The following is a 27,915-nucleotide window of genomic DNA, read 5'->3' as shown; positions in this document are numbered from 1 at the left end:
CATGTTGGCTACCCAGGCAAGGTCATCGGTTATGAGCAACGTAAGCGTTTTTGCTTTACCGGAAGCCTCGGGCGTATTCTGAGCCAAGAATTATTTCCGTCAGTGGCTGCCATTCTCTTCTGCTTGTACTTTGTGGTATTGCTCATGTGTTTACGGCTATTTAGCTAACAGTTGGAAACTGTGTGTGATATTTGTACAGCAACACCAATGTTATAAATGTTGAAGTCATTGAAAAATACAAAATACACCAAAACGAGCAAGCGAGTATGTCAGTGATTCTGGCGGAGGTAAAAGAATGTGTTCTGTGTGTTCAAATACAAGCGATACTAGTAACATTAAAACCGTTTAAACCCACGTGACCGATGAGGCTGGACTTTTTATGCTGGCATGCTGCACTTCAGAACAGTACAATTAAAAGGAAATACCTGGCTGGAGGTGAGAAATATTAAGTTGGGCTGTTCAATATGTGCAGCAGTAAATAAGTTTATAATGGGGGTGCAATATGGAATCGGACCAAAGCCAGTAAACGAGTTAGCATCATGTGAGGTTATTATTATTATTATTTTGTGGTAGTAAGGAGACAGAAAGCCCACCCGGTTGTCCGTGCGGTCTAACGCACGGCTTTCCGGGCAGGAAGGAGCGCCTGGTCCCCGGCACGAATCCGCCCGGCGGACTTGTGTCGAGGTCCGGTCTGTGGATGGTTTTTAGGCGGTTTTCCATCTGCCTCGTACTCTACCACGCAAACATAGGGGCTACACTCGTCTGGTGTGAGACGTTCCCTGGAGTGTCCACCGGGGGCCGAACCACACAATAACCCTGGGTTCGGTGTGGGGCGGCGGAGGGGTGAAGTGGACTGCGGTAGTCGTCGTGGGGTTGTGGACCACTGCGGCTGCGGCGGGGACGGAGCCTCTCAGTCGTTTCTAGGTCCCCGGTTAACATAAAACACAAGGCGACACAACATTTAAGTCTCCGAAAAATTAAAAATGCGGAACATTACAGAACTGTAAATGTGTTCAGTATCAGACAGTTCAGAGAAACAGCAAATGGAAACAGGTGTTGAGTAAATGAACACACGCAGGCTAGAAACGACTTACGGAATGTTCAGAACTTACTACAAAGAGAGTAGATTGAATAGACCTTATACAAATTTTCCTGTGGATATCAAACTTCCAGAAATTAATGGACTGATAAGGAGAGTGTTCTGCATTCTAATTACAGTTGTGCGAACATTATTGATCAGATATCAGACGAAATTCGCATTATGTGCATCTAATAGATAGAAAGCAACTAAATATCTTGTGGATAGTAATATTAAACTTAGTACACTAACTGATGAATCTACTACTACAAGTAGTAAACCTATGCCAGCAGTTTGTATGTGATGTGGTACGAGAATTAAAGCTTCTTTGCAAACACTTTTTTGGAGATTTTGTAGAGTTGACTGATGTGACAGCATTTTCAATAAAAGAAGCTCTGCTGTAGAAACTAGATTCACATGATCTAACTGCATCTTACCTTAAAGCAAACCTAGTTGGATTTGCCTGAGATGGTGCCTCCCTAATGCTTAGGAAGAAAAAAGGTGTTGCAACAGAAATGAGAATACTCTTCCTCACATTCTGAGATGGCATTTCTCAAATCATAGATTGGAATTACCTGTTCATGATACATAAAGTGATGTGGAGGCTGTTGCAATATTCACTGTTTTTTGATAAATTGTATACTACGTACGGGATGTTTCCTCATTTGTCGTACGTACGTCAGAGAGACACGAATGCCACACTAATCCCTTGCCTATATGTCAGTGGTTATATACCAGTGCACCAGCATCGGAGTCACGCTATGTTGCATATACGCTGCAGCAACGCCCCCAAACTGAAACTTTTTCATCGTCCCTTATAAAAAGTGTAAGTAAAATTAAGTGTGTGTGTTTGTGTGTGTGTGTGTGTGTGTGTGAGAGAGAGAGAGAGAGAGAGAGAGAGAGAGAGAGAGAGAGAGAGAGAGAATAAAGAACGAGGAGTGTGGAGGGAGCGGTAGGGGAAGGGGCAAGGGAGGGAGGGTTAGAGAGATGCGGCAGGAGGGAGAAGACAGAGAGCTGTAGGGAACGGGAAGGATGGATAGAGGATGAGGAAGGAGTGGTAGAAGCAAAGGCGAAAGAAAAAAATCATAGGTTTGTGCACAATTTTCATTTCGCCTTTATTGTTATTTATCTCAAGTGCTAATTCTGTTAACTTATCTTTTCATGCTGACAAGTTAATTAAGGAATATTAGGTTTCAACAGCCTGTCGGCGATATAATTAGAGACGGAGCAGAATGTCCGATCGAGGACGGAAATCAGCCGTCCTCTTCTTAAAGGAACCGCGGCAGAGTTTTCCTTAAGCGCTTTGGGAAAACACGGCAGATCTAAAGCTGGATCTGGAAGGTCGGACGGGGATGCGACCTCCGGTCCCTCCGAACAAATTTGGTATCTTAATCACTGTGTGCCGGCCGGAGTGGCCGAGCGGTTAAAGGCGCTACAGTCTGGAACCGCACGACCGCTGCGGTCGCAGGTTCGAATCCTGCCTCGGGCATGGATGTGTGTGATGTCCTTAGGTTAGTTAGGTTTAAGTAGTTCTAAAGGTGCGTTTACACTGCGATTTGTATCGGCACATGTATGAGATACATGTATATACGACTTTGCGACATGTATCGCGACTTGTATGAGTTGACAAGTATCAACCTCATACATGTATGAGCGTGCGTTTACACTGGTTGATATGTATCACTGTGCGATAGCTTCCGACGACGATTTGGAAGTTTTCACATTTTTATGTGCTGATACACTTGCTCTTTTGGAAGATGATAGGAAGAAAAGGCGGAGGAAGCGTAGATGGTGGCACAGAGAGTTTCTCGCGAATTAACGCCATATTTTAGAAATTATGTTAGGATGAGTATGGAGGATTTCCGCGGTTTGTTATCACTTGTGGCTCTTCTTGTGTCCAAAACCAACACAAACTTTCGGGAAGCGATTCCACCAGAGGATCAGTTGCCAGTAACACTCCGTTTTTTAGCCACTGGGGATTCCTCGTAAAACGAAGATTTCATGACAAAACATTTGCATTGTCGCGCGATTGCTAATGCCGACGTCTCACACACGATTGTCGGCATCCGTTGTCAACATTATCACGCGAGGCCGCCGGAATAACAGCAAAACATTGATATACGTGCCAGATGCATGAAAAAATTATTTAATGTATGACATACTCTGATATATATAAAACTTTTACCTTCACTTCTTGGGATAAAACTTGCACAATGGCCTCGCAAACACGAAGAATAATGTTGCATATGGCACTTTTTGATATTTTATGCAGATACATTAACGTCGAAACGACAGTCGGCACCTTCAAAACTCAAACAGCCGCCAAAGACCCTGGTACTACGCATGCGCTAATCGTCGAAATAAGCTGCAGGCGACAAGACGACAGGAAATGATAGTACTGCGCATGCGCGAGTTCTTCAAATGTCGCTCATACATGTCGCGTATATGGCCAAAAAGCGATATACAAAATGTATACGCGACATGTATGAGCTCGAGGGTCCGCATACAAGTTCCGTGAATTTTTGTATGAGGTGATGTATCGCGACATGTCAAATTGACATGTCGCTCATACATGTCGCGATACATGTATCCCAGTGTAAACGTACCTTAAGTTCTAGGGGACTTATGACCGCAGCAGTTGAGTCCCATAGTGCTCAGAGCCATTTGAACCTTTTTTTTTTTTTTAACCACTGTGACACTCCTCCTGGTTCTCGTCTTCATATTGTACTATAACGGTGCGATTACAAAGTTAGGTGACACGTCGATAGGAAAACTGCTACAAAAGGTAGAGTAACTGATTTCAAAATAAAAAGCGAGAAAAATATGAACATTAAGAATAACTCCGAATATGAACGTGACCAGAGTGCAAAAGGCATCGTGACAAGAACTGAAAACATTGATTTTTTTTAGAGAAAAATAGGCATGTTATGTAGAACAGGCAAAACAGAGCGATTAGAAAACAATTGTGGGTATGTGTAAATAAACGTGGATCAGTTGCAGTAAACGAGACATCTAACCATATTGGCCAGGGTAACCTGAATAACAAAAATCAGACAGATGAAAGTTATTAGTAAGAATAGAAAAAATTTTAAAAAGTAAGTAACTCAAATGCAAATATATTTAGTGCTTCAAAGCATGATAAATTGATGGATACTGATTTATCCGTAAATGTGAACTAAACTACATAGTGGAGGACACCGAGAACGAGTTTATTTAAGTAGCGGTTTTCGCTTTGTTTTCGGCGGTTGGTTCGATGTAATTAGAGTGTCGGACATCAAATGGTCCGGTGAAAGCAGCTTTTCCTGGTAGAGACTTTATTAAATTTGTGACGTCTGCTCTGAATGTTTGTCTCGTGACGGCTTTTGGTAATTCTATACTGGGACAGGTAAATATACCACCCGTAGCTACAGATGTCTATTGAAAAAATGTTTCATCTCTTCACAGAGCACTACAATTTTGTGCTCTTTTCATTTATAATGTATGACCATTCAGACAGAAGCATTCTTCACGCGCTGTTAAGGAGGTGGATATAATATACTCTGAAGACTGCGAATAGGCTATGAATAAAGTGTTAAGTATCGCAACGCGAACCTCCAGTTAATATCTTCTCATCTCCCTTCCCGTGATACACACTGCTACTGATGACTGGTTGTTGCGCTCAGTGTCGTTTACTGGGCAAAAGTGTAAAAGCTTCGCGGAGTTCACCAGATCCCGTCATACAAAAACAGTTATGATTTCTTCAGAGGCATACCTTTTTATATGGTGGTTCACTGTATGGGCTAAATATGAATAATATGACTGAGCTGCATCAAACTAACTATTACGTACTAATTGTGCCACCACTCATGGTTTTTTATTGTGGGATTAGACATTGATAACATCAAAATGAGACATCTTTCGAGATGTCACTATTTTTAATTATAATTTTCTCCAGAGTATGTTTTTTACACAGCTCTGATTTCTAAGACCATTTGGTGATTTACAAATATGAAATGCATTGCATTTTAATGTTATTATATCGCAGTGTTACAAGAACGAATAGATACTGGTGGCATTATTATTAAATGGTGGTGTAATGCCTTTTTCGTATACATGTTCTGTCAAAATTACACCGTTATCGATGTTTTCGGGTCATGTGGATGTGATATTAAACGATTTGTCGGTGAGGCAATATTAGATTTGAGAGTAGCCGACAGAGCAAGAAAAGTAAGTCTAAATGAACCCTTGAATCCAGAAACCAATCGAAACATGGAAAAAATGTAATTTCAGTTTCACTGTTCAACGAAATTTTTTAATTCGGTTGACTGGCAACGTGCTCTTTGTTTTTTGAAGATACATGAATCGTTCTCACAGCTGTAAAAGGCTAGTAGGATGATGATAACAGTAACTGGCTGAAAGAAGATAGCCAATATTAACGAAGGGTTGAGAATGTACGGTTTACTTGTCCACCATATTTGCGGAAGAAGCTGTAGTTAACATGAAAGAGAGGTAAAATGGCATCAGTTTATAAGACAAGAAAATACAGTGATCACGATTCGTAGTTGAGAACAGAATCTAGGCAGGCTTTTTCAGTGATATCAATAACATGTTAATAATTTTAATCTCAGTCATATATTGGAAATAAGAAATTAATTTAAGGAAGACAAATACTGCGACAGTAATAATGACTCTAAAGTAAAAGTCAATTAGGTGAGTAGGACCTGCTTCTATCTGAGTAGTGCCATAGAAACCAAAATGAGGGTTTGTCTTGCAAAGACAGAAATCGCCTCAAGAGCATTATGCTTGCGATAAGAAAGTGTTATCTTGGTAGGTGATAAACAAGTACGACCCGGAAATATTTTTAATCCATTTGGAGGTTAACAAACTACACTACTGGCCATTAACATTACTACACCACGAAGATGACAAGCTACAGACGCGAAATTTAAACGACAGGAAGAAGATGCTGTGATATGCAAATAATTAGCTTTTCAGAGCATTCATACAAGGTTGACGCCGCTGGCGACACCTACAATGTGCTGACATGATGATAGTTTCCAACCGATTTCTCATACAAAAGCAGCAGTTGACCAGCGTTGGCGACCAGCTGATCAAACGTTGTTGTGATGCCTCGTGTAAGGAGGAGAAATGTGTACCATCACATTTCCAACTTTGACAAAGGTCGCATTGTAGCCTATCGCGATTGCGGTTTAGTGTATAGCGACATTGCTGCTCGCGTTGGTCGAGATCCAATGACTGTTAGCAGAATATGGAATCGGTGGGTTCAGGAGGGTAATACGGAACACCGTGCTGGATCCCAACGGCCTCGTATCGCTAGCAGTCGAGATGACAGGCATCTTATCCACATGGCTGTAACGGATCGTGCAGCCACGTCTCTATCCCTGAGTCAACAGAAGGGGAAGTTTGCAAGACAACAACCATCTGCACGAACAGTTCGACGACGTTTGCAGCAGCATGGACTATCAACTCGGGGACCATGGCTGCAGTTATCCTTGACGCTGCATCACAGACGGGAGCGCCTGCGATGGTGTACTCAACGACGAACCTGGGTGCACGAATGGCAAAACGTCATTTTTTCGGATGAATCCAGGTTCTGTTTACAGCATCATGATGGTCGCATCCGTGTTTGGTGACATCGCGGTGAACGCACATTGTAAGCGTGTATTCGTCATCGCCATACTGGCGTAAAACCCGGCGTGATGGTATGGGGTGCCATTGGTTACACGTCCCGGTCACCTCTTGTTCGCATCGACGGCACTTTGAACAGTGGATGTTACATTTCAGACGTGTTACGACCCGTGGCTCTACCCTTCATTCGATCCCTGCGAAACCCTACATTTCAGCAGGATAATGCACGACCGCATGCTGCAGGTCCTATACGGGCCTTTCTGGATACAGAAAATGTTCGACTGCTGCCCTGGCCAGCACATTCTCCAGATCTCTCTCCAACTGAAAACGTCTGGTCAATGGAGGCCGAGCAACTGGCTCGTCACAATACGCCTGTCACTACTCGTGATGAACTGTGGTATCGTGTTGAAGCTGCACGGGCAGTTGTACCTGTACACGCCATCCAAGCTCTGTTTGACTCAATGCCTAGGCGTATCACGGCCGTTATTACGGCCAGAGGTGGTTGTTCTGGGCACTGGTTTCTCAGGATCTATGCACCCAAATTGCATGAAAATGTAATCACATGTCAGTAATATGTTTGTGCAATGAATACCCGTTTATCATCTGTATTTCTTCTTGGTGTAGCAATTTTAATGGCCAGTAGTGTTTAAGATCTGAAGTGTTCGGACACTCCTATAAAATGCGGAAATGACCACTAAATGTCGCGAGAGGCGGACAGGCTAGTATAAAAGCTGGCGGAGATTATTTTGTTGTCAGGAGAGAGGCAAGGGCAGTAGAATGGGTCGATCAGGACAGCTCAGTGACTTCGAATGTGGACCAGTCACTGGATGTGACCTGAGTAACAAAACCAGCAGGGACATTTTATCCATTATAAAGCTGCCAAATTCAGCCGTTGATGACGTAATGGTGAAGTGGAAACGGAAAGAAAACGCCACAGCTAAACCAAGACCAAACAGATCTCATGTACTGACTGACAGGGAGAGTGGATCATTGAGTAGGATGGTTGTAAAATATCGTATGAAATTAGAGGAAGGAATTACTTGTGAGTTCCAAAAGGCAACCAGCAGTGCAGCTGGCACAATACTGTGCGTAGTGAGTTAAAACGTCAAGCAGCTCCCCATTAGCAACACACATCTGTTCATCACATGTATGTATGTATGTATGTATGTATGCATGCATGCATGCATGCATGCATTAAACTGAAGACCTAGAAACGACAGAGAGGCTTCTTAGTCAATGATAAGCGGCGCATGAGGTGCTGTAAAGAATGGCGTCACTGGACAGTGGGTGACAATAAATGAATGATCTGGAGGGATGAACCACGATGGGTTTGCGAATGGTTGGAGAACGTTACATGTCGTCATGTAAAGTGCCAACAGTGAAGTACATAAAGGGGTGGTGTTACGGTACGGGGGTATTTTCGTGCTTAGGACATAGTCTACTAATTGTGCTTAAGAAAACGCATATGTGTCAGGATATTACAGCACTTACAATGGAGGAACTTTTCGGAGACGATGACAGTTTGTATATACGTGACAATGCATCCTCTCGTAAAGCGGCATCTGTAAGGCAATCATTTATGGACAATAATATGCCTGAAATTGACTGGCCTGCTGGAACCCCTACCTGAAGTCAGTGGAACACCTTTGAGGTGAGTTAGAACGTCGACTTCGCTTCAGACCCCAGCGTCCAAAATCACTTACCTCCTCTGGTTTCGGATCTTCATTAGGAATGGTCTGCCATTCCTCTACAGACTTTTAGAAACCTCATTGACAGTGTCATCAGCCACTGTATAGGAGAAGTGAAGACACAAACCTTATTAATATCCAAAAATAGGACTCCGTATAGTGTTGATTAGATACTGCATCATACTTTACACGATTATTTAAGATCAGGAAGGCTATTTTATACGTGAGCCACTTTTCGGGCATAATGAGCTTCAAAGGACGATATAAGATGAACATCAACAAAAGCAAAACGAGGATAATGGAATGTAGTCAAATTAAATCGGGTGATGCTGAGGGAATTAGATTAGGAAATGAGACGCTTAAAGTAGTAAAGGAGTTTTGCTATTTGGGGAGCAAAATAACTGATGATGGTCGAAGCAGAGAGGATATAAAATGTAGACTGGCAATAGCAAGGAAAGCGTTTCTGAAGACGAGAACTTTGTTAACATCGAGTATAGACTTAAGTGTCAGGAAGTCGTTTCTGAAAGTATTTGTATGGAGTGTAGCCATGTATGGAAGTGAAACATGGACGATAAATAGTTTGGACAAGAAGAGAATAAAGCTTTCGAAATGTGGCGCTACAGAAGAATGCTGAAGATTAGATGGGTAGATCACGTAACTAATGTGGAGGTATTGAATAGAATTGGGGAGAAGAGGAGTTTGTGGCACAACTTGACTAAAGGAAGGGATCGGTTGGTCGGACATGTTCTGAGGCATCAAGGGATCACCAATTTAGTATTGGAGGGCAGCGTGGAGGGTAAAAATCGTAGAAGGAGACCAAGAGGTGAATACACTAAACAGATTCAGAAGGATGTAGGTTGCAGTAGGTACCGGGAGATGAAGGAGCTTGCACAGGATAGAGTAGCATGGAGAGCTGCATCAAACCAGTCTCAGGACTGAAGACCACAACAACAACAACAAAAATGGGCTACTAGCACCTTTTGTGGATGTGTGTTAGCGAGACTTCGTGTGGCTTGGAATGGAATGCGAAGAGTAGTTGTAGACGAAGTCCTTTAGTGAATCCTTGAGGTGGTCCAGGGGGCTCAGCTGGAAAAGAACTGTCTGTCAAACGTAGAAGTTACCGTTAGATGGTTGGTCAGGTAAGCTGCTGTGAATATTGTAGAATGGAGACGATCGAACTATCGAAATGTAGAACTACATCAAAAATTATACGATACCACAGAAGACAGTGTTAGTACGACAATAGTAATGTAGAGCGCTTTGGAGATACTGAGGGCCGGCGGTTCTAGGGTTTTCAGTCCGGAACCGCGCTGCTACTACGGTCGCAGGTTCGAATCCTGCCTCGGGCATGGACGTGTGTGATGTCCTCAAGTTAGTTAGGTTTAAGTAGTTCTAAGTTCTAGGGGACTGAAGACCTCAGACGTTAAGTCCCATAGTGCTTAGAGCCATTTGAACCATTTAAGATACTGAGAAGCGAGGAAGATGGGAGCCATTCCGATATCGCCACGTAATTTGTTACTGCATGAACTACTCTGAGGTGAAAAAAGTCATGGAAAAGCGATATGAAGAAATACAGATGGCGATAGCATCGCGTATGTAAGGTATAAAAGAGCAATGCATTGGCAAAGCTATCGTTTGTCCTCAAGTGAAAAGATTTTCTACGTGATTATGCCCACAATACAGAAATGAACAGGCTTTGAACGCCGAATGGTAGTTGGAGCTAGACGTATGGGACATTCTATTTCGGAAATCGTTAGGGAATTCAGTATTCCGAGATCTACAGAATCACAAGTGTTCCAAGTATACCAGATTTATGGTACTACCTCTCACCACGCCGACGGCCTTTACTTAACGCCCGAGAGCAGTGGCGCTTGCGTACAATTATCAGTGTTAACAGACAAGCAACATTGCGGCAAATAACCGCAGAAATCAATGTGGGACGTAAGACGAACGCATTAGTTAAGACAGTGCGGCGAAATTTGGCGTTAACGTGCTACGGCAGTAGACGACCGACGCCAATGCCTTTGCAAACAGGACGACATAGACTATAGCGCCTATCCTGGGCTCGTGACGATATCGACTGGACCCTAGACGACTCGAAAACAGTGGCTGGTCAGGTAAGTCCCGATTTCAGTTTGTAACAGCTAACGGTAGGGTTCGACTGTGGCGCAGACCTCACGAAGCCGTGGGCCCAAGTTGTACAAGCTGGTAGTGGTTCCATAATGGTGTTGGCTGTGTTTTCATGGAATGGACTGGGTCCTGGTAGTGTTCTGCTACTTGGAGACATTTGTAGCCATTCATGGACTTCTTGTTCCCAAAAAATGATGGAATTTTTATGGATGGCAATGCGCCTTGTTACTGGGTCACAGTTGTTCATGATTGGTTTTAAGAACATTCTGGACGATTCGAGCGAATGATTTGGCCATCCAGATCGCCCGATTTGAATCCCATCGAACTCTTGTGGGACACAATCGTGCAGAAAATCCTGCATCGGCTTTTCGCGGATGATGCTGTAGTATACAGAGAAGTTGCAGCATTAGAAAATTGCAGCGAAATGCAGGAAGATCTGCGGCGAATAAGCACTTGGTGCAGGGAGTGGCAACTGACCCTTAACACAGACAAATGTAATGTATTGCGAATACATAGAAAGAAGGATCCTTTATTGTATGATAGCGGAACAAACACTGGTAGCAGTTACTTCTGTAAAATATTTGGGAGTATGCGTACGGAACGATTTGAAGTGGAATGATCATATAAAATTAATTGTTAGTGAGGCGGGTGCCAGGTTGAGATTCATTGGGAGAGTCGTTAGAATATGTAGTCCATCAACAAAGGAGGTCGCTTACAAAACGCTCGTTCGACCTATACTTGAGTATTGCTCATCAGTGTGGGATCCGTACCAGGTCGGGTTGACAGAGGAGATAGAGAAGATCCAAAGAAGAGCGGCGCGTTTCGTCATTGGTTTATCTGGTAAGCGTGATACCGTTACGGAGATGTTCAGCAAATTCAAGTGGCAGACTTTGCAAGAGAGGCGCTCTGCATCGCGGTGTAGCTTGCTGTCCAGGTTTCGAGAGGGTGCGTTTCTGGATGAGATATCGAATATATTGCTTCCCCCTACTTATACCTCCCGAGGAGATCACGAATGTAAAATTAGAGAGATCCTAGCGCGCACGGAGGCTTTCCGGCAGTCGTCCTTCCTGCGAACCATACGCGACTTTAACAGGAAAGGGAGGCAATGACAGTGGCACGTAAAGTGCCCTCCGCCACACACCGTTGGGTGGCCTGTGGAGTACAAATGTAGATGTAGAGCACCTTCGCAATTGTGGACGATTATAGAGGCATCATGACTCAATATTTCTGCAGGGGACTTCCAATTACTTTTTGAGTCCATGCAACGCCCGGCAGAGGGACGTTTGACTCGATATTAGGTGTCACCTCAGTGTAAGTGAATCGTCTATTTCGAGTCGTTTGCATTTAGTTATAGCATTGGCTCCCTAGGCAGCGGTTAGGTGTGGATGTTTGACTCCGAATCATGTTATCCATCCTACTCACGACATCTGTTCATTTCTAATTTTTCTGCTCACTGGATAAAAAGCATGGAGATGAGCCATGACTGGAAGTGTGGAAAATTGTGTGAATGAAATATAAATAAGATTTTCGCGATAAGGTACGTCAAGATGTCTTCTCAGTTTTGTAAGATCAATAGGCCCTCCATAGCACAGAGTGGAGGGATGGTCTTTGAATAAAATAAAAACTGCCAAACACTGTGTTAAGTCTGTTCCAAAAAATAAATCGTATTATGTAACTGCCAGATAGTTTACCTACAGCAGGATGAGCCCAGAGGCGAGAATTTAGGTATCCTTTTATGTTGATAGGTTGACTCCCATAATCTCTTGATGTAATGTCAGTTGATCTTTTTGGCTGTAATGAACTTCCTGAATTATCGCCTGTGACCATACTTGATTTATTTTCGTTCTGTTTTGTTTTTAATTTAATTCCGTTTTAAAACAGAAAGAAGGAAATGCTATTATGAGACTAACACATTCAGGTCTGCTCCTCAGAAAATGTACAGGATAGATGGAAGTGAACTATCTGAAAACGTGGTATGATTGCTTTCATTTATAATGAAAATGGGAAAATTGATCACGTTTGTTGAAAATACTTGCATCATCTTACTGCGCTTAAATTAGACCGACCTGGAGAACATTTCTTCCAATTTCTTCCTCTCTTGTTGAATTTTCTTCACATCTTGGAGTAAACTCGTAAATGCCCCGTCGAAACGTTTTATCAAGTCCGGAGAAACTGATGTGGTTTGGAGATCTTCATATAGCTCCGCAAGCTTCTGTCCGCTGCAACAGAAAATTTAGACACAATAAATTTAATACTAAAGGTGTCTTATGCTCTAAAAACCCCCTGCCAGAACGAATAAAGATTGTATTTATTAGAGAGGTCAAAAGTTCACATTATATTGAATAGTCACACACATGTGGAAGGAGCCTATGTCATTAGAACCAAATCCTGAGAAAGTATCGATGAGGCGATGTGGTGTCTAATGTCAAAATCCTAGTAACTGAAAGTGCAACGTATGTTTACGGGGCTGGAGAAAGACTGGAGATTTCACGACTGGTGATTACAGAGTAAATCACTTAAATGTCAGCAGGGAACAATACAGGTTGTCTCAGATAAGATGTTTTCTGTTTAAATTACAATTACAAGCGAAAGGAATATTTATTTAGATAGGTAAAAGTAAAAAACGTTACTATTTCTGCGGAATTATGAACATAGTTCATTAAGTTGCTAGCTGAGTACCTGGCGGTACTCAGATATGTATTCGTTCCAGTTCTACTATTCCATCTCCTCCTCCTTTCTCTGTCCATCGCCTCCGCCCTCCTCTCTGTCCATATCCATCCCCCTTTGCTCTGTTCACCTCTTCCACTCACTACTCCTTGCTCATCCCCTGCACCCCCTACTCACTGTCTCCTTCTGCTCCTTTCTCTATCCAGCTGCCCTTCACCCCCTCGGTCCCTCCTTTCTCCTCTGCCCATCTCCTCCTCCCCTTCTGAGTGCATCTTCCCTGCCCCCTCTACCTACTCCTCACTCCCTTTATCTCTCCCTCCCCCTCTCTCTATCCATCTCCCCCTCCCCTCTCTCCATCCATCAAATGGTTCAAATGGCTCTGAGCAGTATGGGACTTAATTTCTGAGGCCATCAGTCCCCTAGAACTTTAGAACTTAGAACTACCTAAACCTAACTAACTTAAGGACATCACACACACCCATGCCCGAGGCAGAATACGAACCTGCGACCGTAGCGGTCGCGCGGTTCCAGACTGTAGCGCCTAGAACCGCTCGTCCACTCCGGCCGGCTCTCCATCCATCTTCCCATCCCCCTCTCTCTGTCCATTTACCGCTCCCCTCACTGTCTGTCCATCTCATCCTGCCACCTTCTCTATCCACTTTATCACCTCCACCCCAATAGGAGGTTGCTGGCTTTTAAGCCCACAGTATTTCTTTAGAGATAGTAAGTAATACGCGTTTGGTTGAAATCTATCCGCCGGCCACTGTGGTCGAACGGTTCTAGGCGCTTCAGTCCAGAACCACACTGCTGCTACGGTCGCAGGTTCGAATCCTTCCTCGGGCATGGATGTGTGTGATGTCCTTAGGTTAGTTAGGTTTAAGTAGTTCTAAGTCTAGGGGAGATGTTAAGTCCCATAGTGCTTAGAGCCATTTGAACCATTTTTTGAACTCGATCAGTGGGTTTAGGAGGAGTTTTTTACCTGTGGTTTTTCTTACATACGCACATGTCACACATATTTCACACATATTTAATATGTTTCACGAATATTTATACACACATTTCATCAATATCTTTAGCAAATTTTCCTCTGCAGTTCGTTTTCACACAGCACGATGTTCATCACGTCCTATCTCCTTAACTATGAATCGTAAAATGATATAATCATGCAGGTACATTCAGCGACATATATGAATACTGTCTGCAAGTCACTAAGTGGTCCCATTCTCAAAAACGGGTTGAATGAAGTCGGGGTATTCGTGCGTCTTATTTTTCATCCACTTTCCCACCCCTTGATAAGTAGGTGACTCTGACCCCCACAGCGATTCTTTACGGACAATAAGTGATATTCGTGAAGGTATGTGCCGTCTATGCAACTAATTGAAGGAAGTTTTTTTAGTTGCCATATGCGTTTCGCTTCTTTCATTTGGGAAGCATCATCAGAGGCCTGTAATACATGTTTTCTTTAAACGTATTATGTGGTAGATATAATATGCTGCTATATTACATTTTGTCGTGTCTTTCTTTTTTTTTTAGATGAAAATCAACTTTTGTAGCACAGAGTTCGTAATGTGAACTTATCGTTCGGTGTTACTTACGATTTCCAGCGCTGCTAGCTCGTGTGTGGTCCTCGAGATGTATTCGTTACTTTCCATACTCCAGCTGGCCGATTTCTGACGTTCTTTCCCCAACATTTGTCACATCGCATATATCACTTGCACTTTCCATTTTTGTGATAAATATATGTGTGTTTTCTGTGAGTAGTGTTGCCAACTGTTGCACGCGCGCGAGAGGGAGAGAGAGAAAGAGAGAGAGAGAGAGAGAGAGAGAGAGAGAGAGAGAGAAGGAGATTAATTACTTATTTATCCTAGTTACATTTCGGTTTGTTATTGTTTTGGTGGCTAGCATAATCAGAAAGTTATTTCTTATATGGATTTGGTCGTTGAGTACCCTCTTTCCATTGCAGTGGCTCTTTGTATGTAAAAGTTTTCTAGCAATGTCAGGAGATTTCTGTTGTGATTATTCACTCGGATAATTGTCATGTCACATTCCATGTTGGATGGTTCATGTCCATGTTATATCAGGTGTTCGGCGAAGGTAGAGTGGCTGTTTTCATATTTCCAATTTCTTATATGTTCTTTGCATCTAGTACTGAAGTTCCTGTTTGTCATCCCCAAATATACTGATTTACATTCTTGGCACTCTGGCTGTTCATACCTGCCCCTTGGTATTTATCTGGTTTATTAGTTATTTGTAAATGTGATTGGAGTGTGTTTCTTGTCCTGTAAGCTATGTGTAATCCCTGTTTCTTTAGTATATTTGCTAACTTTTGTGTTGGTTTGTGTTTGTATGTAAGAGGGTACTATTTTTCTGTTATTCATGTTATAAATGTTATTGTTTTGTGTTTCCATGTGCGCTGTAGTGTCTGTGGGGTTCCTTGGTGTTTGTGTTCTCTGCTTGGTTTGATTTTTGTTCAGTTGTGTTTTAATTTTTTGGTTGTGTTTTTGTACTATGTGGATGTTGTAACCATTGTTTGTGGCTATTAGTTGTACTGTTTATAATTCTTTTTCGTAGTTTTCTTTGCTGAGTAGAATGTTGTTTAGTCTGTGTAACGTGTGTCGTATGGGTGCTAATTTTTGATTTTGCGGGTGGTTGGATGAAGCATGTATAATTATGTCTGTGACTGTTGGCTTTATAAAGATGTCAAATGTGTGTGTATTGTTGTCTCTCTTTATTGTTAGATCCAAGAATTTCCAGTGTTTCTGAACTTGGGGATCGCATTAGAAGCCCATCTTCTTGTAAGTAAAAGTCCTTTTCAAAATGGAAGTAATTTTTGGATGTAATTGCTTTGAGGGTTTTAGTTATTTCATTATATTCTCTGCAGGTAGTTTGTTGTATGTCAGTAAGTTTTCTTCAACTAGTTTTATTATGTCTGCAGTGGGTACTGAGGTGTCAAAGGAGATGAGTGATGCTGTCTGTGGGATGTGTAAGTCTTTTATTTGTGTTATGAGTTCATTTGTGTTTTTCACTGTTCTGTTGTTTTTCATTTCATAATGTTGCATTATGGTTTTGTTTATGTGTTTTGCCACATGATATGATGATGCATTCATGAAATTAATATCAGGCCTCAATGGGATGTAGGGTTTTAGGAACTTGGGTTTGCTTCTGAGCGTTGGTGCTTTTGGGTACTTCTGTGCGATGTGTTGGTTTTTGTTTATCTGAGAGTATGTGGCTGATGTCTTTGAGGTTGTTTTTTATGTATGTCTGGAAGTGTGCTGTTGGATTAGTTTTCAATTTGGGTTTACACATAGCTTACAGAACAAGAAACACACTCCAATCACATTTACAAACAACTAATGAACCAGATAAATACCAAGGAGCAGGTATATACCACCTAGAGTGGCAAGAATCTAAATCAGTATATTTGGGGATGACAAGCAGGAACTTCAAAACTAGATGCAAAGAACATATAAGAAGTTGGAAATATGAAAATAGCGATTCTACCTTCGCTGAACACCTGATAAAACATGGACATGAGCCACCCACCATGGAATGTTACATGACAGTTATCTGAGTGAATAATCACAACAAAAACCTCCTGACATTGCAAGAAAACTTTCACATACAAAGAGCCATTGCAATGGAAAAGAGGGTACTCAACGATCAAATCCATATGAGCAATGACTCTCTGATCATGCTAGCCACCAAAACAATAACAAACCGAAATGTAACTAGGACAAATAATTAATGAACCCCCTTACACACACACACACACACACACACACACACACACACACACACACACACACAAATAACATATGAAAAATACCAAACCACAAACACACAAAAGACAGACACACAACAACTGTTGGCAAACTGCACACAGAAAACACACATATGTTGATCACAAAAATAGAAAGTGCAAGTGATATATGCGATGTGGCAAATGTTGGGGAAAGAACGTCAGCAATTGGCCAGCTGGAGTATGGAAAGTAACGAATACATCTCCAGGACCACACACGAGCTAGCAGCACTGGAAATCGTAACACCGAACGATAAGTTCGCATTACGAAGTTTGTGCTACAAAAGTTGATTTTAATCTAAGAACAAGAGGAAGGCACTACAGAATGTAATATAGCAGCATATTATCTCTACCACATTATAAGTTTAAAGAAAACATGTATTACAGGCCTCTGATGATGCTTCCCAAATAAAAGAAGCGAAACGCGTATGGCAACTAAACAAACTGCCTTCAATTAGTTGCATAGACGGTACATAGCACCAAGATTGTAAAGCAACTAAGGAAAATACGGAAAACAGAAAAAATGACAATAAGTGATATTTTTACCAGTTTTGGTTGAAAGTGGTCAAGTGGTTTAGGAGGAGCTATGGAACATACATACATACAATCATACATACATACATTTTTATAATATATATGTCTATTTCTATGTATGTGTAGATTTTCCAGAGGGTTACAGCAACGAGCTATAATTTTTTCAGTAGAATTGTTTCACATAATTTATGTTTAAATCAACTGTGTGAAATAAATTTGCTGATATCACGGTGAGACCAACTTCCTCGATGCGCTGTTTGAAATCGTTTGGAGTTGTGCGTTGGTGAAATAAACACGATTCTACAGAGAACCACACAGAGAGAAATCTACTGGTGCTAAATCGGGTGATTGTACGCGTCATCCTAAGCATCTTCCTGGAAGTCCGTTGCTCAGTTCTAGTACAACATCACACGCAGAATGATCTGGGTGACCACAGTGCTGCATCCACAGGCGAGCTCTAATCTTTAGACAGACATGTTCAAGAAGAGCATCTGAACTGTCGACGAGAAAAGCTCGATACGTCTCATCTGTGAAAGTACCTGCGAAAGAGTGCGGATTGATGATATCATCTCAGAGGATTCCACACCACTCATTAGTGGACCACCTCCTTTGACGATTGACACGACGTATCCACCTAGGATTCTCCATGGTCCGGTGATTTATATGATGACTATTCACTGCAGCATACGCTGAGATGACAAAAGTCATGGGATAGCGATATGTACATATACAGATGGTGGTAGTATCGCGTACACAAGGTATAAAAGGACAGTGTATTGTAGGAGATTTCATTTGTACTCACGTGATTCATGTGAAAAGCTTTCCTACGTGATGGGACTTGAACGCGGAATGGTAGTTGGATCTAGACGCATGGAGCATTCTACACTCCTGGAAATGGAAAAAAGAACACATTGACACCGGTGTGTGAGACCCACCATACTTGCTCCGGACACTGCGAGAGGGCTGTACAAGCAATGATCACACGCACGGCACAGCGGACACACCAGGAACCGCGGCGTTGGCCGTCGAATGGCGCTAGCTGCGCAGCATTTGTGCACCGCCGCCGTCAGTGTCAGCCAGTTTGCCGTGGCATACGGAGCTCCATCGCAGTCTTTAACACTGGTCGCATGCCGCGACAGCATGGACGTGAACCGTATGTGCAGTTGACGGACTTTGAGCGAGGGCGTATAGTGGGCATGCGGGAGGCCGGGTGGACGTACCTCCGAATTGCTCAACACGTGGGGCGTGAGGTCTCCACAGTACATCGATGTTGTCGCCAGTGGTCGGCGGAAGGTGCACGTGCCCGTCGACCTGGGACCGGACCGCAGCGACGCACGGATGCACGCCAAGACCGTAGGATCCTACGCAGTGCCATAGGGGACCGCACCGCCACTTCCCAGCAAATTAGGGACACTGTTGCTCCTGGGGTATCGGCGAGGACCATTCGCAACCGTCTCCATGAAGCTGGGCTACGGTCCCGCACACCGTTAGGCCGTCTTCCGCTCACGCCCCAACATCGTGCAGCCCGCCTCCAGTGGTGTCGCGACAGGCGTGAATGGAGGGACGAATGGAGACGTGTCGTCTTCAGCGATGAGAGTCGCTTCTGCCTTGGTGCCAATGATGGTCGTATGCGTGTTTGGCGCCGTGCAGGTGAGCGCCACAATCAGGACTGCATACGACCGAGGCACACAGGGCCAACAACCGGCATCATGGTGTGGGGAGCGATCTCCTACACTGGCCGTACACCACTGGTGATCGTCGAGGGGACACTGAATAGTGCACGGTACATCCAAACCGTCATCGAACCCATCCTTCTACCATTCCTAGGCCGTCAAGGGAACTTGCTGTTCCAACAGGACAATGCACGTCCGCATGTATCCCGTGCCACCCAACGTGCTCTAGAAGGTGTGAGTCAACTACCCTGGCCAGCAAGATCTCCGGATCTGTCCCCCATTGAGCATGTTTGGGACTGGATGAAGCGTCGTCTCACGCGGTCTGCACGTCCAGCACGAACGCTGGTCCAACTGAGGCGCCAGGTGGAAATGGCATGGCAAGCCGTTCCACAGGACTACATCCAGCATCTCTACGATCGTCGCCATGGGAGAATAGCAGCCTGCATTGCTGCGAAAGGTGGATATACACTGTACTAGTGCCGACATTGTGCATGCTCTGTTGCCTGTGTCTATGTGCCTGTGATTCTGTCAGTGTGATCATGTGATGTATCTGAACCCAGGAATGTGTCAATAAAGTTTCCCCTTCCTGGGACAATGAATTCACGGTGTTCTTATTTCAATTTCCAGGAGTGTATTTCGGAAACATTTAGGGAATTCAATACTACGAGAGCCACAGCGTCAGGAGTGTATTGCAGCTAAAACAGTCAATCTCATATCCTAACTCCTTGCTGATCATCTATTACTACCGCGCCTTCTCTAACTACTAGTTTCTCGAACTGTTGTTCAGCGCGTAAGAACATAATGGTTGATGGAGCTCTTCGACCAGGATACCTCACGGAATAAGGCATGGCTACTTTATAAGTATTTTGTCGCCATTCGCCAAGCATCAGCCTCTGTTGATGGAGAAGAATGCCTTCCGTAGGGATGTTATGCTGCTTTGGATATCTGGCTCTGTTTGTGTTGAGGAAGCTATGGTTTCAGCAGCGGTTGTCACCTTCTCACTTTTACGTCATGCATAAGCATACCACAACCAGCCATAAATGCCCTGATGTGATTGTATCTTTCTTTAGATCACATCTTGTGTAAATTTCTGAGATCCGTAGGCAGCAAATATAGTGATAGCAGTCAACCAGCTTGGACGAAGCTCATCATTTGAGTTCAGTACGTAATGGCTAGCCAAGTGATTATATTACCAGACATTTATTATATACAATTGAAAATGAAGCCAAACTCAAAGTTACGCGTGTTAATTTTCGCCAATTGATAGTGATTTTAAATTACATGACCATGCACAGGAAAACGTGAGATTCTGTACCTTAGAAAAATAAAGTTTTCACACGTTCTTCATAAAGATCTGAGTTCTGTTTTGTTCTTGTTGAATTTTAAGTTTAAAAATCTCAGTTATGTTAAAGTGGGGCAAAATGATAAAGAATGCATATCTCATAAAAGGTTCCAGTGTAACAGAAAAAATATATCGTTCAACAATTGCTATGTGAAGGAAAGCTTGACGAACAACAGACTGGCAAACGCAGCCACCAAGAGGAGTCTATAGCACACTAGGTACGCATTTCTTTCCACGGTTCTATACTAAACCATTTTAAAACCCATGTAACACTACGCTCTACAGAAAACTGATCATGCTGCGATGTATTCACCACGGATCGTCTTGTCGTTTCACAGGAACACCGGAAAAGAGCTTATTAATTAAACAAGGCCAGTAGTGCTCGAATATTTCATTGCCAGTAATCCATCCAGACGAACTTGTCTCTGGCCTACATCTTCGAAACGGAAGCTTCCACGCAACAATTGGCTTTGCTTTCCGGTTTATGATATTTTCTCTTCTTCGTGCGAACGCTTACGATTCTGAGATATACTGATCAATAACGAAGAGTAACATGTTGTGGAGAGTAAACGAGGTAAATTTATAGAGAAAACACTGAAATTATGAGCCAAGCGCTGTGTAGAGACAGGGGAAAATTGTCAACTGAGTAATCTGATTTTATCCTAAATAACACTGATGGTTCACTGTGTTCGTTCAGACTGTGTAGCTACTTGCTCTTACTAGGATGACACACATTTCTGTCTGTGTATTAAATGAACAATTGTGCCCATCATGCATATTATAATAACCAAACATCTCTTAAAACGTGACAAATAATCACCGTATTTGCACAGGGGTCTAATATACATCATTAAAGGCAATAGTTCAAAGTGTGTTGTTGTGAAACTGGCAGGATCTTAATAATGAACATAAAAATGCTGAGCCGAAGATAAAAACGCTAGGTTGTTTTGAGCATTGTACGGGATTAGCAATCAATGTAGATGTTTCTGTACGATGTTGACGTGAACAGTTGATACAATGAACTTACTGTAAAATGTAAACTTTCATGGCTGGAAATGTCACAATTAATAAAATATTCCGGGCTATTATCCGGTGGTCGAATAGATTTCACCATAAAACCAATGTTTCGTTCCCATTTGCTTAGGACATTTCAAAGGGGACTCGTAATTTCTTTGAATGTCCGTTTCACACCCTGGCCCTACCTCAGCACACTTCCCCTTCCGCGTGTTTTGAAAACGCGAGTCCAATTGACCTTTCAATTGAATGACATCTGGATTCCAGTGATGAAGAAAACGTGTACCAGTCTTCCACCGTAGGATGAGAGCAATAGTATTCAAAACATATGACGTCAAGCCACTGCGCGGAAGTACGCGGAAGAGGAATTTTGCTGTAGTCAGTAGCGAGGCAGGGTGTGAATCGGACATTCAAAGAAGCTACGATCCCCTTGAAAATATCCTCCGCAGATGGGGACGAAACGTTGGATTTTATGGTGAAATACATTCGATCACGGCATAATAGCTCGGAGCATTTTATTAACTGTGATAATGAAGTTAATTCGAACAAGATCATATACTGTCGATGCCGCAGGCTAAATCGTTCTTCTGAAGAACTGCTCAGCAGGTCGGATGCGAGGTGTTAGTTGTCCATCAATGTTGGTGTCGGATGCGCAAGGAAGCTGCACTTCCGAATGGCAGAGGCATAAGATTGAAGATTTGATCGCCGTCTCATACGAGGAATGAAACCACGACGATGGTGGTCCGTTGGATGGAAGCTGGAGTGCGAGTAATGGTGCTGGTCACCAGATTTCCGGCCGGCCGGGGTGGCCAAGCGCTTCTAGGCGCTACAGTCTGGAACCACGCGACCGCTACGGTCGCAGGTTCGAATTCTGCCTCGGGCATCGATGTGTGTGTTGTCCTTAGGTTAGTTAGGTTTAAGCAGTTCTCGGTTCTAAGGGACTGATGACCTCAGAAGTTAAGTCCCATAGTGCTCAGAGCCATTTGAACCAGATTTCTTCTTACATTTCATCAATGTGCAGCCCGTTTCCGAAGCGGGTAGGAATAAAAACACCCTCTTGAAGACACAGTGATGCAAGGTTGTGTTTAGTCAAGTGGCTAGACTCTATCCTTGCGTGAGTAATGGTAGTTTGTGGCGTCCACTAGGAGACAGGGTTGGGTTGTTTTGGGGGAGGAGACCAAACAGCGAGGTAATCGGTCTCATCGCATTAGGGAAGGACGGGGAAGGAAGTCGACAGTGCCCTTTCAAAGGAATCATCCCGGCATTTGCCTGGAGCGATTCAGGGAATTCACGGAAAACCTAAATGAGGATGGCCGGACGCAGGATTGAACCGTCGTCCTTCCGAATGCGAGTCCATTGTGCTAGGAGATAGGCAACTACCAGAATAGCACAGAGCACGATTCATAGAACCATCTCGGTCTGTTGTAGTGAGTGGAGTTATAGCTTTCACTAACTTTCGTGCTGGAAATAGCACAGTGTAGGATAAAACTGACATGTCATATAGTCATTTTTATTGTAGTACTCTCCAGGATATTCGCCAACTACCCTGCCCAATACGATGACTAGACATGTTGCCCATTTGCCCACTAAGGATGTGTAGTTAAGATGGAACAGCATTTTGTCCTGCCTGCGTTATCGGCGACATCCCGCACCCCCCACCTTTCCTCTTCCCATTCAGTTGTGACAACAGATGATACGCAACGCTGCTATGATTACCTCTCTGCATGATCGCAGAACTGCATGGCGGTTACAGAGGATGTAAAAATTACTAAAGTTACTGTCTAGGATAATCTGTCGATAGGTGTGTGGCCCTGTGATTGTGGTCATAAATAGTGGTGAATTTGTGCAATATGTAAACAATACCTTATTCATGATGTATCTGTATTCCAGGTTGTTAGCTTTTCATTTTCCACCAGTGTAAGTTCCATCCCTGAATCCTGGCAACATTGTACCGTGGATATCATTTTGCATGTGGACCACGAAAAGATCGTCATTATGGCTCGGAATATACATCTGTTACATTCAGTTGTGAGCAGCGAGCGGGTGGTGACAAATTTTCATGGAGAGGGACAGAATAGGAAAGGCCATCGCTTGTGAAATTCGGGCAGCACTTTTTTCTGAATGCATAGATCATAGCAGCGACAGATATTCACAATAAAATCTGTAAAATTCAAAAGAATGAGTACATGACTGTAGCCTGTTTCTGTAGAAAAGTTCGATTTTCAGTTCATAATGTGTCAATGTGAGCGATTTTCAGGTGAGAGTAATTTCCTTTCTCTCCCGTTATTTTTCTCCAATTCAGATGACAAAGTGAAAGAAACTTATCAAATCAAATGGTTCAAATGGCTCTGAGCACTATGGGACTTAACAGCTGTGGTCATCAGTCCCCTATAACTTAGAACTACTTAAACCTAACTAACCTAAGGACATCACACACATCCATGCCCGAGGCAGGATTCGAACCTGCGACCGTAGCAGTCGCGCAGAAAATTATCAAATGCTTATAATCATAGGCAGCGAAATTATATGACAACGATATACAACTATCAACGAAGTGTCAACAGTCGAGGCAATTAAAGAAAATTAGTGAAAGGTACGTACTTAATGTACAATAAATACCATTGTTATGGTCATTTGAGTGTTTGGGGGTGTCCTTTCTACACACATCAAAAAACGTTTTGCATCACCCCAGTTCCCAGAACTCCTGAAAATAAACGTTGACTTTGGATATTGTATCACAGACACAGTCCCTTTGACTGCTCAGGGGTGTCAGTAAATCCGCCTGAAGATGTAAACAACCATGCATGAGCAGCGCCTGTTAGAGGGGGTCCGACAGCCGATCAGTTCCAGTCATTCCACCAGGTAGGAGGTACACGGCTTGTGTAGTCTATAGTTCAACCATGCCTAGACGATCGATGCCGCGGTTCGATCGCGTCTGCATTGTTACTTTGTTCCAGGAAGGGCTCTCAACAAGGGAAGTGTCCAGGTGTCTCGGAGTCAGCCAAAGCGATGTTGTTCGGACATGGAGGAGATACAGAGAGACAAGAACTGTCGATCACATGCCTTGCTGAGCCCGCCTAAGGGCTACTACTGCAGTGGATGACCGCTACCTTCGGATTAGGGCTCATAGGAACCCTGACAGCAACGCCACCAAGTTGAATAATGCTTTTCGTGCAGCCACAGGACGTCGTGTTACGACTCAAACTGTGCGCAAAATGCTGCATGATGCGCAACTTCACTTCCGACGTCCATGGCGAGGTAAATCTTTGCAAACACAACACCATGCAGCGCGGTACAGATAGGCCGAACAACATGCCGAATGGACAGCTCAGGATTGACATCACGTTTTCTTCACCGATGAGTGTTGCATATGCCTTCAACCAGACAATCGTCACAGACGTGTTTGGAGGCAACCCGGTCAGGTTGAACGCCTTAGACACACTGCCCAGCGAGTGCAGCAAGGTGGAGGTTCCCTGCTGTTTTGGGGCGGCATTATGTGGGGCCGACGTACGCCGCTGGTGGTCATGGAAGGCGCCGTAACGGCTGCACGATATGTGAGTGCCATCCTCCGACCGACAGTACAACCATATCGGCAGCATATTGGCGAGGCATACGTCTTCATGAATGACAACTTGTGCCCCCATCGTGAACATCTTTCGAATGACTTCCTTCAGTATAACGACATCGCTCGACTAGAGTGGCCAACATGTTCTCCAGACATGAACCCTATCGAATGTGCCTGGGATAGATTGAAAAGGGCTGTATATGGACGACGTGACCCACCAACAACTCCGAGGGATCTACGCCGAATCGCCGTTGAGGAGTGGGACGATCTGGACCAACAGTGCCTTGATGAACTTGTGGATAGTATGTCCTCTTGCATCAGTGCAAGAGGACGTGCTACTGGGTATAAGAGGTACCGGTGTGTACAGCAATCTGGACCACCACCTCTGAAGGTCTTGCTCTATGGTGGTACAACATGCAATGTGTGGTTATCATGAGCAATAAAAAGGGCGGAAATGTTGTTTACGTTGATCTGTTTCCCAGTTTTCTGTACAGGTTACGGAACTCTCGGAACCGAGGTGATGCAAAACTTTTTTTGATGTGTGTAACATCGCATGGAAACGAATTTATCGACTGACATTTTCAGAGGGTGAAAGACTGCAGACTCCTATGGGTCTTGAATAATATGAGAGCCGGTATGTTATTCAAATGACCGGAAAACAAAAATTAGTAGCAGTATTAAGCATAATTTTATTCTGTGAGATGGCAAGTGAAACTGACGGTCGTTCAATACGCGGCATCAGCCACTTTATCAATACAAAACAAAGAGAAGTCACGTAATTACGAGGCTGCCTGGAATTGGTCTGTCGTATAGGAAACGTTATTAAATTAAGTTTCACAATTACAAATGAAATGAATTACGTGAGCAGTATGTTAATAGACAGTAATTAACTGACAAACAAACACTTAAAATCAAGGGCCTTAAATACAAATTGTTCGCACGATTGAGAACAATCGGCTAATCTTCGCTTTAAATTGTCAGTCTGTAAGAGAAGTTTAATAAAGGTTTAATTCAAAAAAACATATAATACAGATGGAACATCACAGCACTCTGTGTCGCTCTCAGGGTAACCAAAGCGTACTAGATACAATTGTTATATTTATGATGATTGTTCACCTATACAGGAAATTATCTTATTGATAATTTTGGTTGGTGAAATATGTCTTTTCGGCTCATAGTGAACAAGTAACTAATCTTAAGATTTGAGGAAACGCAATGAAAATTATAGCTCTTATAGGAACACACAGCATTGCCCAAAGTCTGCAGTTAAATGCTAAATTAGATGTCAAAAGATCACATTGATAAAGGGTTGGACCAGTAAAGCCATACAATTTCCACAGAAATGTCTCACTCAGCTTAAGCGTTATATACTGTAATTCCAACCCGAAAATATGGGCAGAAACTGATTTTTATGTGCTAGCTTGCCATCGCCAAATTATAGAGCATTCGAATAGCAAATATTTATAATTTGGAGGTAATATGATAATTATGCAATGAAAAATTTTAGAACCTTATTGAATTTGCAAAAAAGAATATAGGTTACATGTTGACGTTTAAATTTAGATACATGGGTAGGGTTGGGTTATTTGGGGGAAGAGACCAAACAGCGAGGTCATCGGTCTCATCGGATTAGGGAAGGACGGGGAAGGAAATCGGCCGCGCCCTTTCAAAGGAACCATCCCAGCATTTGCCTGGAGCGATTTAGGGAAATCACGGGAAACCTAAATCATGTGGGCCGGATGCGGAATAGAACCGTCGTCCTCCCGAATGCGAGTCCAGTGTACTAACCACTGCGCTACATCGCTCGGTCATACTCACATGGAACGTAGTTGTCAGGAAGGGAACTTATAGTTCCTCTTTTCGTGGACGTCGAAATCATTAAAGACAAAGCGTCAGCTGGACAGGTACTGAAACGTTTTTTGAAGAAACCACCCCATCAGCCACCTGAAGTGATTTAGTGAAACCACGAAGAACTAAATCAGAATTTTAGCTAGATGTGAAGACTGATCCGCCTAAATAGGAGTCCAATGTCTGAACCATAAAATATAATAAGGTTATCGAGGAGCTGAAAATTTTTACAATTTAATAGAGATTTTATGGAGAATACGTAATTCAATGGTCAGAAAGAACTGATATACTTCAGAAATAAAATACAGTCATGTGCCAATCTCCGTTGCACAAGTGACGCCAAACCGTCTGAAGTTGGCGGAAACGTCGGACCACCCACCTTCGGAGTGCGTCATGTCATGAGATAATGTTTTGCCTGAGCGCGTAGTGTTTGCTTTAAGTTAATGAGATAAAGAGCACCGCACAGTCGTTTTTAAAAGGAAAGGAAGCAGTATATTTCCTTCCCGTTATACTTAAGTCGCCTGCTGCGGCGAAGACATGAATTTTACGCAATGTAAAATTTACGTTATAAAGTACATTCACAATACCGAAAGAAATTGGTTGTTAAGGTACGTATGAGAAGATCTACTTTTACAAAAGAACACGCATGTATGAAATATGTTCGAAAATTATGCAATTCCTACTTGTACCCTGAATATTTATTTAGCAGTGTAAAGATCAGTGTTAGCAATTGGGAGGTACTCAACACGTATTTGGTTACAACACATAAAACTCGAATTTCAGAGAAACTGAGTTAAAACTGTGGTCCATGTATTGTCACTGGGACAAATCAATTTACATGAATGACGGGTTGTTTTTGTATTTGACAGAACTAGTTCCTTCTCATTCTCCAGCTGAGTTAGTATGCATGACTAACAGTTTCCAACTAGGTACTTTGTTGTAAAAAATT

General features: G+C 43.1%; 1 protein-coding gene across 1 annotated transcript in view; it reads right to left on the bottom strand.

The window, feature by feature from the left end:
• LOC124722252 (ras and EF-hand domain-containing protein homolog) overlaps positions 1–23,295 on the bottom strand; it is a 246,047-nt gene extending 222,752 nt beyond the window's left edge. The window contains exons 1-2 of the mRNA XM_047247441.1: positions 23,270–23,295; positions 12,591–12,743 (exon numbers count right to left, since the gene is read on the bottom strand). Coding sequence (XP_047103397.1) covers positions 12,591–12,743; positions 23,270–23,295 — 179 coding nt within the window. The remainder of the gene's footprint in view (positions 1–12,590; positions 12,744–23,269) is intronic.
• Positions 23,296–27,915: the final 4,620 nt, after the last annotated feature.

The sequence above is a fragment of the Schistocerca piceifrons genome, chromosome X, assembly GCF_021461385.2.
Source record: "Schistocerca piceifrons isolate TAMUIC-IGC-003096 chromosome X, iqSchPice1.1, whole genome shotgun sequence".
Classification (NCBI taxonomy): Eukaryota; Metazoa; Arthropoda; class Insecta; order Orthoptera; family Acrididae; genus Schistocerca; species Schistocerca piceifrons.
The sequence above is the reverse complement of the archived record's forward strand: the minus strand, read 5'-3'. Positions and strand labels throughout refer to the sequence as shown.